General features: G+C 44.0%; 1 protein-coding gene across 1 annotated transcript in view; it reads right to left on the minus strand.

The window, feature by feature from the left end:
• Nucleotides 1–14,089, minus strand: part of prim2 (DNA primase subunit 2) — a 266,094-nt gene that overhangs the window by 201,355 nt on the left and 50,650 nt on the right. Inside the window, exon 5 of the mRNA XM_070884338.1 lies at nt 1,865–1,957. Within this exon, the coding sequence (XP_070740439.1) occupies nt 1,865–1,957 (93 nt within the window). The remainder of the gene's footprint in view (nt 1–1,864; nt 1,958–14,089) is intronic.

Consider the following 14,089-nt stretch of genomic DNA (forward strand, 5'->3'; position numbering starts at 1 on the left):
TGGCAGCCAACGTGGTGGGCTCCGGGAAAGGATGCAAGAGCACTTGAGAGGTAACTGTCTTCTTCCAAGAAACAAAGACGGTGAATTGATCTGATTAAGTTTGGATTTCAAATTACTTCAATTCAAGCAAGTTGAAAATTACCACCTCGTTAATTTTTAGGCTTGCTTCCCTCCACAATGGTCTGGCTCCTGCAACAGCAGATGTCTCGTAGTATTGTTCAAAGTAAGCCAGAGGGTGCAATAACTGGAGCACTGCACCACACAATGCACATAGCATTTTGATAGCTTTTTCTGAAAGGGAATAAAGGGGCTGCATTAAGGAAAGCGGTCTTCAACTAAGTCGGAGATCTATGTAAATAGGCTTTATGTCACAAGGTGTATTGCTTGTGGAAAAGTGCTTTGAAGACACTCATCCCGCGGTCAATTGTTGTGACAGAGGGAAGTTTAAGTGTTCCGTTGCAAGTTGTTGCTGCTTTAGCAATTTGGTACGAGTCAATTAGCTTTCTATGTTATAATCTGTGGAGTACTGCGGGGAAGGCCATTCAGCCAATGTTCCCGTTAAACTGGAGGACTCATGCAGACCGCCTGCTCATTGGTTTTATAATGGAAAAACCGTGCCTGCGTGGAAATTTGAGTGGCCCGCACAGCCTGTTAAAGGGGCCGCGCACCCAAAATGAACCGCTCCCATGTAACGCAGCTGCTCACGAGGCTTTGCCGAGACCATGTGCTATGCAAGATTTGTACAGCGGTTGCTCCTACCCACAAAATGCACGGCAGTCAAAATCAACGGGGAAAGCTGAGGAGTTTAAAAAGAATGCATTATTTAGATCAGGGGTTCTCAAACTTCTGCTTCTGAGGCCCCCCCTCCTGCGTTATAAAAATTCCATGGAAACCCTGGTACACAGCACAAGTATTTTTGCTGTATAAAAAATGTTATGCAATTAAACTTGTATGTTTATTATTTTTGTTTTACTTACTTTAATATGATTGACCGCATAATCTCCAGTGCAGGACTGAGGGAGTGCTGCATTGAAAGAGGTTGGAAACCAGAGGCAAGAAGTAAACAACGAGCTTTTGTGTCCTGCCAATAGGGTGAGAGGTCTTAAAAAAAAGCCTTCCTTAATAAGCACCTGTGGACACACTGGCATTATAGAATTGAGATATGTTCATCTTTACAGCTTTTGAGAATCCCTGATTTATATGACCTATGATGACTCGAGTCACTCCAGAATTATTGAAAAATCGACAACAAACGTTTTGCTGGTTCAGGTTGGTCTAATTAGTTTTTTTATTCCCCCGGTGTTGTTGGGCATTGATGCAGTAATAGTAGGCGAGTAATCCTCTTTGGAGAGCCCACCTTCCTATGTTGTGACAAGAGACTGCCAATAACAGCTGCTGGATTGCAGTCTATGCCTCAAACATTCTGGCAACCTACAGACTAATCCCAACGTTAAGATAAATCCTCAAGGCAGGTTCTGGATGTCAGAATGGCTTTGTAGGAATGTAGGATTTAAAATGTTCACACTGTGTGGATTGAGATGCCCTCCCACAAATTTAAAGTTTATTCTATCAGTTCAGCATTGATTGAAAGTCTCAATAAAAAGAACACAGCATTCAGCTAAACAAACGTTAATCACAAGGACATAGTCTATTAAAATTGGCCCTTATTCTCCCACAATAAGTAAAACATTCAGATTTAACCTCATCAAATATTTTCAAATTCTTCTTGTACCCAAAGGTTCATTAAAAATCTGTAGAAATGTGCTTGTTAAACCAAAACAAAAACCTGTGGGGAAAAAGGACAAGTTAAATACAAACAAAAAGGACACAGTTTTAAGCAGCTTTGAAACGATTCTGTCCTCACCTTGTAAAACAAGGACTCATCGATTTTAATTGTGCCCTGTCCACATGAATCGCGCAGATTAATAATCTCACGCTCTTTTTCCTCTTCTTCAATCTAAAATAAAACACAAAAATCATTGCTTAGGTCAAGATTTTGTTTTGGCAATCACAAATAACTCAACATTTAATACATTTCAGATTGCCCAGGGCAAGGAAAACGTAATTACACGGGTGCGCCACAAGTTACTGCCCCAACAACGCACTGATCTGGATGATAAATACAAGCACTCAGATGGGCTGTTGTGAATGCAAAAATAGTTCCACTAAAATCACCTGCCAACTTAGCATTTTGTTTGTTTCACAAATACTGCAGGGAGGGCTTGATTCATGAAATAATAGTTGAAAAATTGCGCAATGGGGGGAAATTAGGAGAATTTTATTAGCGCAGCGAGTCATTATGATCTGAAATGCACGGTCTGAAAGGTGATAGAAGCATAGAATTACATGGAATTTACAGCACGGAAACAGGTCATTCGGCCCAACTGGTCTATGTCAGTGTTTATGCTCTATTCGAGCTCTTCCCATCCCTCTTAATCTAACCCTACCAGTATATCCTTCCATTACTTCCCCTTAAATGCCTCTATGCTATTCGCCTTAACTACTCCCTGTAGTAGTGAGTTCCACATTCTAACCACTCTCTGGGTAAAGAATTCTCTTGAATTCTTTGTTGGATTTTAGTGACTATCTTACATTCATGGCCACTAGTTTTGATCTCCCCCACAAGTCGAAACATCTTCTCTACGTCAACCCTATCAAACCTTTTCATAACACTTAAGACCTGTAATAGGTCATCTCTCAGCCTTCCCTTTTCTAGAGAAAGGAGCTCCAGCCTGATTCAATCGTAACTTTTAACAGGGAATTAGATGCATACTTCAAAAAGGAAAAATCTGTAGAGCTATGGGGGAAAAGAGCAGGGGAGTGGGACTAATTGGATAGCTCTTTCAAAGAGCCGGCACAGGCACGATGGACCAAATGATACTATTCCCTTTATCTGTAAACGCGTTCTAGTGTGAGGGTATGCAACATTGCTTAAACAAAATACAACTGGGAGCACTGGAACAGAAACCTCTTATAGAAAATCAGTTCAACCAGCTGGTTGATAAAAAACAATGGATCCAGAGAAGAAACTGAAGAGTCAGGTCAGCTTGATCCAGAAGCTCACCGGATCCACATGGGGAGCAGCCGCTCAAGCCCTCTGTATGGCAACATTCGCACTGGTCTCCGGCATGGCTATACAGTCCGCATGTCAAATCCGTTGATGTCCAGCTGAATTCTACTATGAGAATTATCACCATTAGGCTTTTATTGACATGAACACCTTGGCTCTCCATGCTTGCAAACATCTCACTACCACACCTATGCCACAAATATGCAGTCCCCAGAGAATACAACCACTACACTAACAAAGATGTGCCGATCCAGGCCAACTTCAACAACCTACCATCAACCCATCTTGGACCGTCGCCAAAGTCCTATCCCCTCAGCCTTGATGACCGATAGCAAAATGCTTGGAAGAACTTCGACATACGGAATGGATTCCTTATCGAGGACCCCACAGTACAGGTTGAACCTCCCTTATCCCGAACCCTCGGGACCTGGCCTGTTCTGGATAAGGGATTTTTCTGAACGAGGGGTGGTCACATTAAAATTGGATGGTACAGGTACTGAGCAAGAGGATATCGGGGCTGACTGGCTTGGGGCTGGGAGTGCGGCAGAGAGATCACTGAGGGGGTGGTGGATCGCGAGGTCAGGCCAGCAATTGCAGGAGTCGGCAGCGAGGAAGGACTTCAATTTGTTGATGTTGGAGTTCTGCGCATGCACCACCCGGTGGCCAGGAATGGTTCTGGACGAGAGGTGGTTCTGGATAAAGAAGATTCAACCTGCACAACCTCTAGGATCAAACCTTCCTCACAAACAGTGGACAACCATCAACTGCCTTAGAACTAGTCATGGTAGATGCTGCCACCTTCTCCATAGGTGGAAGATTAAAGCATCCCCATCATGTGACTGTGGAGCTCCTAATCAGACCCTAGAACACATCATTGAATGAAATTTGCAGGCAGCTTATAAGATATCCATGCTGTTACACCGGAAGCTTTGGCCTGGATATGCAACTTGGATATTGATGTTTTATTTGCTTTGCGACTGCCATAAAACAGGTATGGAAAGACAGACACTGGAAGATAAGCTTCTGTGCACCATGGTTTCCCAACTCAGCTTAGTTACTATGGGCTCAAGTTTCAGCCTGAGTTGCTCCTATTTTTTTGGAGCAACTAGTTTAGAATGGAGCATTTTAGCAATTGCAATTCTCGGCATTTAGTTTGCTTCAGTTCTGGCGAGCTAGAATAGTTGCATTTTAGAACAGATTTTTTTTCCAAAAGGGGGCGTGTCCAGCCACATATGACTGTTTTGCAAATTTAGGCAACGAAAACTTATTCCAAACTAACTTGGAATGGAGTAAGTGTAGATTTTTTGTACGCTCAGAAAAACCTTGCCAACACTTAGAAATCAGGTGTAGGGAATGAAAGATTGGCGGGGGGGGGCGGGGAGTTTACAAACATTAAACACTTCACTTTTACAAATAAAGATAAATGATAAATAAATCAATAAATCAATTTAAAAAAATTAGTTAAAAATTAATAAAAAATAAATCAATAAAAAATTAAATTTCTACTCACCTACTGCAGCACCGGAAAGCCCCTCCCCCCAGTGTGTGTCTGTCTCTCTGTCTCTGACGGCGGGGCGGGGAGAGAGAGGCGGGGGGGAGGGGAAAAGAGAGATGGGGGGGGGGGGAAAAGAGAGATTGGGGGGGGGGGGGAGAAGAGAGATTGGGGGGGGGGGGAGAAGAGAGATTGGGGGGCAGAAGAGAGATGGGGGGGAAAGAAAGGGGAGGCTGAACAGGAGGAGGGAGGCTGAACGGGAAGGAGAGAGGGTGGGGGGAGAGGCTGAACGTGAGGGGGGGGGGGGGTGGAGGCTGAACGGGAGGCGAGGGGGAGAGGCTGTTTTCAGCGCCGGGACCTGGCTCCGCCTCTGACCCCTGGTGCCACGCCACGCCAAGCACGAAGAGTCCCGAGGAGCTCGCAGAATCACAAGGTAAGTTTTCGCCACCCTTTTTATTCCAGAAAGTCGGCGCACCTTATGGAGGTGCACCGTTTTTACAGATGGCGGAAACTTGGGCCCTATGGGAGGCAATTTGGAGGCAACATGCAACCCATAAACAGAATTTCAGATGTGCACTTACAAAGCAGCATTAGAAAACATGGGAGCAGGTCCCATATTTTTGTCTCTGAAGAAATACAAACTGGAAACATCGGACCAAAGCTTTCTTACCGGGCAATTCCACATTCCCACTAATTTTTAGATCATAAATCCGTAATATAGTTAAACGTTTTCAGTGCCATACACAGCAACCATTTCGGAATGAACATAGGAATAAGGAGGAGGCCATTCAGCCCCTCGAGCCTATTCTGCCATTCAATTAGATCATGGCTGATCTGTATCTTAACTCCATTTACTCATATTCGTCCCTTAAGTAACAAAAATAGATTTTCAGTTTTAAAATGTTCAAATGACCTCCAGCTTTTTAATTTATTTTCGTTGTGTGTGTGTGTGGGGTGGGGGGGGGCGGGGGGGGAGAACACTTCCAGATTTCCACTACCCTAATTTACAGCCGTTTGTAAAATATACGTATTTCTTTTACCATGATACTAAACGGCGGTGAAAAGATTATAAATATAAAGAATTATGCGGTCCCCAGATATGTCCAACTAACAAAATGAGGTGTGTAATAGTCAAATGCGAAGTTAGTAGCTGTCTGTTTGTGGAGGTTCGAGTTGTTGGGTTCGACCACCTTTTAAGAAGTGCGACAGGTGTCGCTTGATTTTCAATTATGCTTTGGGAAAAAAATGTTCGTGCTGTTTTGATGAATGGATGCCAGGTATAGCTCCTTTTAGCTACACAGGTACGACATCAGAGATCTGGAATCCTCGGGACCGAATCCGTTGCAGTTTTTTGGGGGTTTTCCGTATTTCAGACAAGAAAATCAATAGGCTGAAATCTGGAATCCTCGCCGGCATGGATTCGGTTGAGAATTACGGATTTCAGACTTGATTTTCTTGCCTGAAATCCGGAATCCTCGACCGAATCAGTGTTGGATTTTGGGTTTTGCCTCAAAAATGTCCGGTTTTCGGACAATAGTTCTGGACGGCTCCATCTGCTATGCGCAAAATGTCTGGTTTTCGTAGTTCCGGATTCGGGACATTGCACCTGTACATGCATACAACACATTCCTTTACTTGCATCTTAATAATCTATTGTAAAATAGTGCAAGACTCAGCAGCTCCAGTGCAGCGCTGCAGTTTTCTTCCAGTTGAACCAGTGATGCTCTCTTCCCCACAGCACCAGTCCAGTATTGCTAATCAATCAGCGGTCACGATGCAAAATCATTAGTCTAAATTACTTTACAGCCTTCCGGCTTCAACACTAAGCTCAACAACTTCAGACCATATTCGCTGCTCCCATTTTCTGGGAGAGCAGGTACTGGTAACAGTTCTGCTGTTACCATTTACAATGCTCTGGACCCATCTTTTGTTTCTCTGTTGTCTCATTAGTCTTACAACATCATCTCATCATTTAATCACTCCTGCCTTCCATTCCATCACAGACCTTCCCTTTTATTCTTTTACCTCCACTCCCCCCCCCCCCACCCCCCCCAATTGTTTCCCTGCCCCTGTACTTGTTAAAAACAAAGTTTTATCTCTAACTTCTTCTAGTTCCAACGAAAGGTCATTGACCTAAAATATTAACTCTTTCTCTCTCCACAGATGCTGCCTGATCTGCTGAGTATTTCCAGCATTTTCTATTTTTATTTTATTTCGACATTACTCAACCATTTCACCGAAAGAACAGCACTTGCATTTTATTTTTCTTTCAAGACTGATTAGCAGAAGCAGTAACATACATTTTCCAAATATAGAAACTGGCATCTATATACTCATAGCAAACACCATCCTTATCATCTGCATTACAAGCATATTTATGTAGATGTCAGGTAGGACTTTGTATTTTTATTTTGTTGCATTATCTTAATCTTCTCAAAATTTAAGCTGACGTTCCAATGCCAGTACTGAGAGTGTGCTGCATTGTCGCAAGTGCCTTCTTTCGGATAAGACGTTGAAAGGGAAGATAAGCCTCGGTTTAAGATGAAGTAAAAGATCCCGCAGCACTATTCGAAGAGCAGCAGTGGAGTTTTCCCTGCTGTCCTGGCCAATATTTATCCCTCAACCAATATCACTAAAACAGATGATCAAGTCATTATCACGTTGCTGCTTCTGGGAGCTTGCTGAGTTTCCTACATTACAATACTGACTACATTTCAAAAGTACTTCATTGTCTGTAAAGCATTTTGGGCTGTCCAGAGGTCATGAAAGGAACAATGTTTAAGCTAGTGTCTCCGTACTGCACACTACGATTAGGAGCCAGTCACTCTAATGTATTGAGTCCTTTCAGTTTCATTACATCTCAACTGGACAACATTGTTATTGGCCTCCAGTGAAGTAATCTCTCCCTCTCGGCCTCGTTTCCTCGACAACCATATGTGCAGGAAGTGTCGTCAGCTGGAGGTTCGGTGCTTGAGCAGCGACTGACATCACTGTGCTGCATCCGTGAGGCTGAGAGCTTCGTGGATAGCACATTTCAGGAGGTGGTGACTCTGCAGCTTAAGCTCCTTCACCCCGACCTCACCGCTCCTGTGGTATCTGCCCACGCTCCAATCACCAACCTGGACCTTGATGACACCCCTCTTCGCTGCCAGTCCCTCAAAATGAGGATGACTTGCTTCCACGCCAAAAAGGGATGAGTTCACAGGTGTTTCAATAAAGGACCTAATATTCCAGATCCCGAACTACATCCTGAAGGGTGGAAGATGCCCGTGTGTGGATTTTTTTTATTTTTTTTTTTTTAAATGTGTGGTGGCCGTTGCACATCATGCAACACACGGGCTTGACAGATCTAGATCTTGGTCCAGTAGCAAGGGTTATTCCAAGACGACTGGAGACCAGCTTTGCTACACGGGCCGAGTGCACACACATATCGCAGTGTGGGCTGGCCCGTGCTGCCCCTGGGCCCTCACCTCTTCTGGCCCCGAACTCACGCCTCTCCTGGGCCTCGATCACATCCCTCTACATTCTCTCTCTGCTCCTTCACCCCGACCTCGCCGCTCCTGTGGTATCTGCCCACGCTCCAATCACCGACCTGGACCTTGATGACACCCCTCTTCGCTGCTGTCGCCCTCCTGCACCAGTTCACGCTGTACCTTGAAGTGGTATGCCTCCACGCTGTCCAGGGGCTGCCGCTCGCTGCTCGTTTTATGGCCCCGACCTGCCACTGATGGTCTCTCGCAGGTCGGGGCTGCCACGCTGAGAAGGAATGGGTGACCACCAGACATTAAAAAGAGAGGACCAGGCAGATTGTGCTGAATGCATCTCGCTCTAACCGGTCAGTGAGGACGATGATTTCTCTGGAGAGTACAGCCAGAGCCACGTCCACAGCATGATGGGTGGCTCAGCTGTACAAAGGGAAGGAGGAAGATCAGAAAGCAATAGTGGTAGAGGATTCAATAATTAAGGCAACAGACAGGCGTTTCTGTGACCGCAGACGTGACTCCAGGATAGTAGGTTACCTCTCTGGTGCCAGGGTCATGGAAGTCACTGAGCGGTGCCGGACATTCTGAAGGGGAAGGGTGAAACACCCAGAGGGTGTGATCCATATCGGTATCAATATAGGTAGGAAGAGGAAAGAGATTAATAAGCAGGACCTTAAAGGTAGTAATCTCCGGATTACTCCCGGTGCCATGCACTAGTCAGTAAAGAAATAGGAGGGTAGAGCAGACAAATGCGTAGCTGGAGAGATGGTGCAGGAAGGAGGACTTGAGATTCTGGAGGAATTGGGACCAGTTCTGCAGGAGGCGGCATCTGTACAAGCCGGATGTGTTGCACCTCAACAGAGCCAGGACCAATATCCTTGCAGGAGGAGGTTTTACTAGTGCTGTTGCGGAGGGTTAAGCTACCTTGGCAGGGGAATGGGAACCCGAGCGTCAATTCAAAAGGGAGCGAAGCAAAGTTGCAAATGGAAGGCAGTAAGTGAGTTTGGAAGACAGACGAAACAAAGGCTAGAAAATAGACAAGAAAGGGGTTTGACAATGCTTAATGGTATATACTTCAGTGCAAGAAGTCTAGTGAATAAGGCAAATGAGCTGAGGACATAGACACGTGGAAGTATATTATAGCTATTACTGAAACATGGCTGAAAGGAGGGCAGGAATAGCAACTCAAGATTCCTGGTTCCAGGGTTATCCGACAGGATAGAGAGATGGATAAAAAAAGGGACGAGGTCGCAATGTTGGTTAAAGAACCAAAGGCATGTATTAATCAAGGACAGTCAGCATGGATTTGTTCGGGGAAGGCCATGTCTGACTAACTTGTTTGACCTTTTTGAGGATGTAACAAGGAAGATCCATGAGGGTGGCGCATTTGATGTAGTCGCATGGATTTTTAGCAAGATCCCACATGGCAGACTGATCAGAAAAGTAAAAGCCCATGGGATTCAAGGGAAAGTGGCAAGTTAGATCCAGAATTGGCTCAGTGGCAGAAAAGAAAGGGCGATGGTCGACGGGTGCTTGTGTGACTGGAAGGCTGTTTCCAGTACTCGGGCTCAGTACGAGGTCCCTTGCTTTTTGTGGCATATATCAATGACTTGGACTTCAATGTCGGGGGCATGATTAAGTTTGCAGATGATACAAAAATTGGCTGTGTGGTTGATGGTGAGGATGAAAGCTGCAGACTGCAGGAAGATATCAATGGACTGGTTGGGTGGGCAGAAAAGTGGCAAATGGAATTCAATCCAGAAAAGTGCGAGGTAATGCATCTGGGGAGGGCTAACAAGGCAAGGGAATACACATTAAATGGTAGGACACTGAAGTGTAGAGGAACAAAGGGACTTTGGAGTGCATGTCCACAGAGCCTTGAAGGTAGGACAGGTTGATAAGGTGGTTAAGAAGGCATACAGGATACTTTCCTTTATTAGCTGAGGCATCGATGTAGCTGAGACAAGTAAGAGCAGGGAGGTTATGTTAGAACTGTATAAAACACTAGTTTAGGCCACAGTTAAAAATACTGCACACAGTTCTGGTCACATTACAGGAAGGATGTGATTGCACTATAGAGGATACAGAGATGATTTACGAGGATGTTGCCAGGACTGGAGAATTTTTGCGATGAGGAAAGACTGGATAGGCTTGGGTTGCTTTCTTTGGAACAGAGGAGGTGGAGGGATAACTTGATTGAGGTGCATAAAATTACGAAGGGCCTAGATAGAGTGAATGAAAGGACCTATTTCCCTGAGCAGAGAGGTCAATAACAGAGGGCATAGATTTAAAATAACTGGTAAAAGGATTAGAGGGGAGTTGAGAAGTTTTTTCACCCAGAGGGTGCTGGGAGTCTGGAACTCACTGCCTGAAAGGGTGGTAGAGGCAGAAATCCTAATCACAATTAACAAGTGCTTTGATGTGCACTTGAAATACATTAACCTACAAGGCTACGGACCAAGAGCTGAAAAGTGGGATTAGGCTGGCTAGCTCTTTTTCAGCTGGCAAAGGCACAATGGGCCAAATGGTCTCCTTATGTGCCGTAAACTTCTATGATTCTTCTAATGGCTCCTAAGGGAATCGGCAGTTGTGAAATTTTCAGAAGTATTCCTTCCTTTCAGAAGTGGTGCTGAGTAACCTGTAACTGAGCTGTGGTATCTGGTTTTGAATGCTGTAGATCACTTCAGTTACTTTGTCACACTGAAAAATCAACTTACAATCATGAAATGTTTCTGCACTTCATGGCACTGGGACACTTTAAACACAAGCTGGACTGTTAACACACACACACACACACACACACACATGCCTGAGCACTGCTTCATATTATCTGCATTAAAAAAAACACCAGCTCTCATTCAGGTGAATAGAACTTTCACACATCAGTCCTGCCAACATTTGCTAATATCTTTAAAGGACTCATTAATTCATACATAAAAACTTTGGAAAAACAAGGCTTGATGCTGAAACCCTCTGCCTTTATTACCTCTCGACTTGACGATTCCAACGCACTCCTGGCTGGCCTCCCACATTCTACCCTATGTAAAGCCTGGACCTTAACTCGCACTAAGTCCCGCTCACCCATCACCCCTGTGCTTGCCGACCTACATTGGCTCCCAGTTAAGCAATGCCTCGATTTCAAAATTCACATCCTTGTTTACAAATTCCTCCATGGCCTCGCCCCTCCCTATCTCTAATCTCCTTCATCCTCAACTCCTCCCCAACCCCTCCCCCACCCAGAGATGTCTGCGTTCCTCAAATTCTGCTCTCTTGATCCCTGATTATAGTTGCACAACCATCGGTGCCATGCCTTCAGCTGCCTAGGCCCCAAGCTCTGGAACTCCTTCCCTAAACCTCTCCGCCTCTCTTTCCTCATTTAAGACGCTCCTTAAAATCTACCTCTTTAACCAAGCTTTTGGTCACCTGCCGTAATTTCTTCTTGTGTGGCTTGGTGTCAAATTTATTTGTTTTGTCTGATAACACTCCTGGTGAAGCGCTTTGGGACGTTTTACTACGTTAAAGGTGCTATATAAATACAAGTTGTTGTTGTTGATGTACCAAAACAAGAGGGGGAAAATGGAAAAGAAAGTGTACATTAACTTGTGTTTTTGACAAAGTGATTGTCAACCGTCATGCAACAAAGGAATATAGGAATTGCTAGATGAAAAAAGACCAAAGTCCATCTCGTTCACCTTCTGCCATCTTGGTAGTCACACGATACAACGATCATGGAGTTGTTGACTAATCATAGCAATCAATCGCTATCAATTAGTCAGATATGAGGCAAGGAAACCCCCCAGTGGTGTATAATCCTAGTTCCCTCGTTCCTCCCAACCATGCTCCCCTTACCATACGTCATGCCACAAATTACTCATCTACTGTATTCTTCAAAAAAATGTCTCTAATTTTCATTTGAATGAATACAAAGTGCTTCCAACATCTCTCTAGGGAGCCTGTTCCATAGATTGACCAGTCGCTCACTAAAAGATCATTTCCACAGATTAGTTTTGAATTTACCAACCCTTCCAAGTGTCCTCTGGTTCTCCTGTTCTGCACAAGGTTAAACAGTTCGCCACGGTCTACATTATACAGTCCCTTCAGAAACCTAAAGACAACAATCATATCCCCTCTCAACCTCTTTTCAAGTGAGAACTTGCCCAATGTACATAATCACTCCTCATAATCCAATCCCCGCAACCCTCCTGGTTGCTTTGCCATAATATCCTGATGCTCCATTAACCCAGTCATTCAACTGATTGCATGTTCTAAAAGTTGCAGACTGAACAGTGACCAAAAGTAAAATGCTTTCTGACTGCAGAAGCATTTCACATCATGCTATCAAGAAATAAAAGTTAGGCTAATCTGTAAAGCTGTTGCAACAGATTGTAGTCGACTGCATGCATGAACGCCGCAGAATGGAGTGTGTCCAATATTTACAGGTGCATTTCTTCAGAGGGCCCCCTTCGACTTACAGAATTAATTTTGCTAAAATCCATGGCTGCTCCAACCCACTATATCATAAGTGTGCCAAGACCTGTGTTGGCAACTGAAACTTCCTACACAGCAGATTCACGCATTTCAAGGCAAGTATGATGTGGAAGCCAAGCATATTTTTGTAAGGAAACAGGAACAAAAGAATACCCAATAACCTTCAAAAGAATCTCCAGTCAAATTTCATTATATGGTACTCAAACCGCAGGTCTGATCTAAAATACAGCCAATTGAAAGGATAAAACTTGAAGGATATGTTTACAGGCTTATCCCAGACCACACTTTTGCATATGCTAGAAGCTGGTTCAAACCCGATATTGGCAAAGCATGAGAAGTTGTCTTCCTGACTTGGCTGGGAACTCATGAAATGGAAGCTAAAAATATATATTTTTTAAAAAACAAGTTTTACACTCAAACACAAGATACAGGCATCAGATAGTTAAACCACACCAAATATTCTTCTCTGTATTACAGATCCTTTCTTACATTACAGTATCTTCCCCCCCCAGGTCAAATTATGCTACAAGTTGAATTCACAAAAAACTTATGCATTTATCAAACCAAATATACTTTATTTGATATGTAAAATTAAGATAACCTTCATTGTTCAAAACATTGTTCAAATGTGCAATTTAAAATTACAATTTAGTGTTTGTGTTAAAAAACAAAATTACAATTTTCAGGAACACCTATTTTATTTCAGCACATCACAGGGGAAACAAAGTCGAGTGGGAGAACTTTTTATTCTATAATTCTGTTAAGACCATTAACATATATACTTTATGAAGCCATTATACATTTAACTGTACAGTCACATGTCAATTTTCTGAGCCATTGTAAATTTTGATTGCATGAAGAAGTGCATGGATACATCGATATTTTTAGCAGGAGACTGGAGATCAGAGAGGGAAATTAAGTTTCCTCTTGGTTTCCGGGAATCAGTAAGGCCTACTTTTTATACGCCCCTGCTTTCCCCGTCGTCCTGCAAACTTCTCCACTTCAAGTATATATCCAACTCCCTTTTGAAAGTTAGGACTGAATCTACTTCCACTACCCTCTCAGCAGTGCATTCCAGATCTTCACGGCTCCGGATGGGGTGCAGTGTAGAATGTTGTGGTGCAGGGGGTGTCGCAGTTGTGTGAGGCGGACTGGTTGGGCCAGATGCTTTTTACCTTTCTGCCATTGTTGATAGGTTTATATGTAATCTTCAGGGCTACTGACCGAGGGCCATATGGCTCTTTGTCGGCCGGCACAGACACAATGGGCCGAAATGGTCTCCTTCTGCGCTGTAAATTTCTACGTTTCTATAACTGGCTGCACTGTTTGCTCTGAAGCTGCTCCAAAATGCTTCCTGTAACTGATGTTACAACTGATGCAATAGAGCGGGATCCTACTCCAAGGTCACCATGTCAGCAACACAATTAACTTTCTGTTGAATAGGTCAAGGAAATTCCAGGCAAAAATCACCTTTAACTATGAAAGAGGGGAATACGTACATACGTACAAACATACAAAATAGGAGCAGTAGGCCATTTGGCCCCTCGGGCCTGCTCC

Source organism: Pristiophorus japonicus, chromosome 7, assembly GCF_044704955.1.
Source record: "Pristiophorus japonicus isolate sPriJap1 chromosome 7, sPriJap1.hap1, whole genome shotgun sequence".
Taxonomy (NCBI): Eukaryota; Metazoa; Chordata; class Chondrichthyes; family Pristiophoridae; genus Pristiophorus; species Pristiophorus japonicus.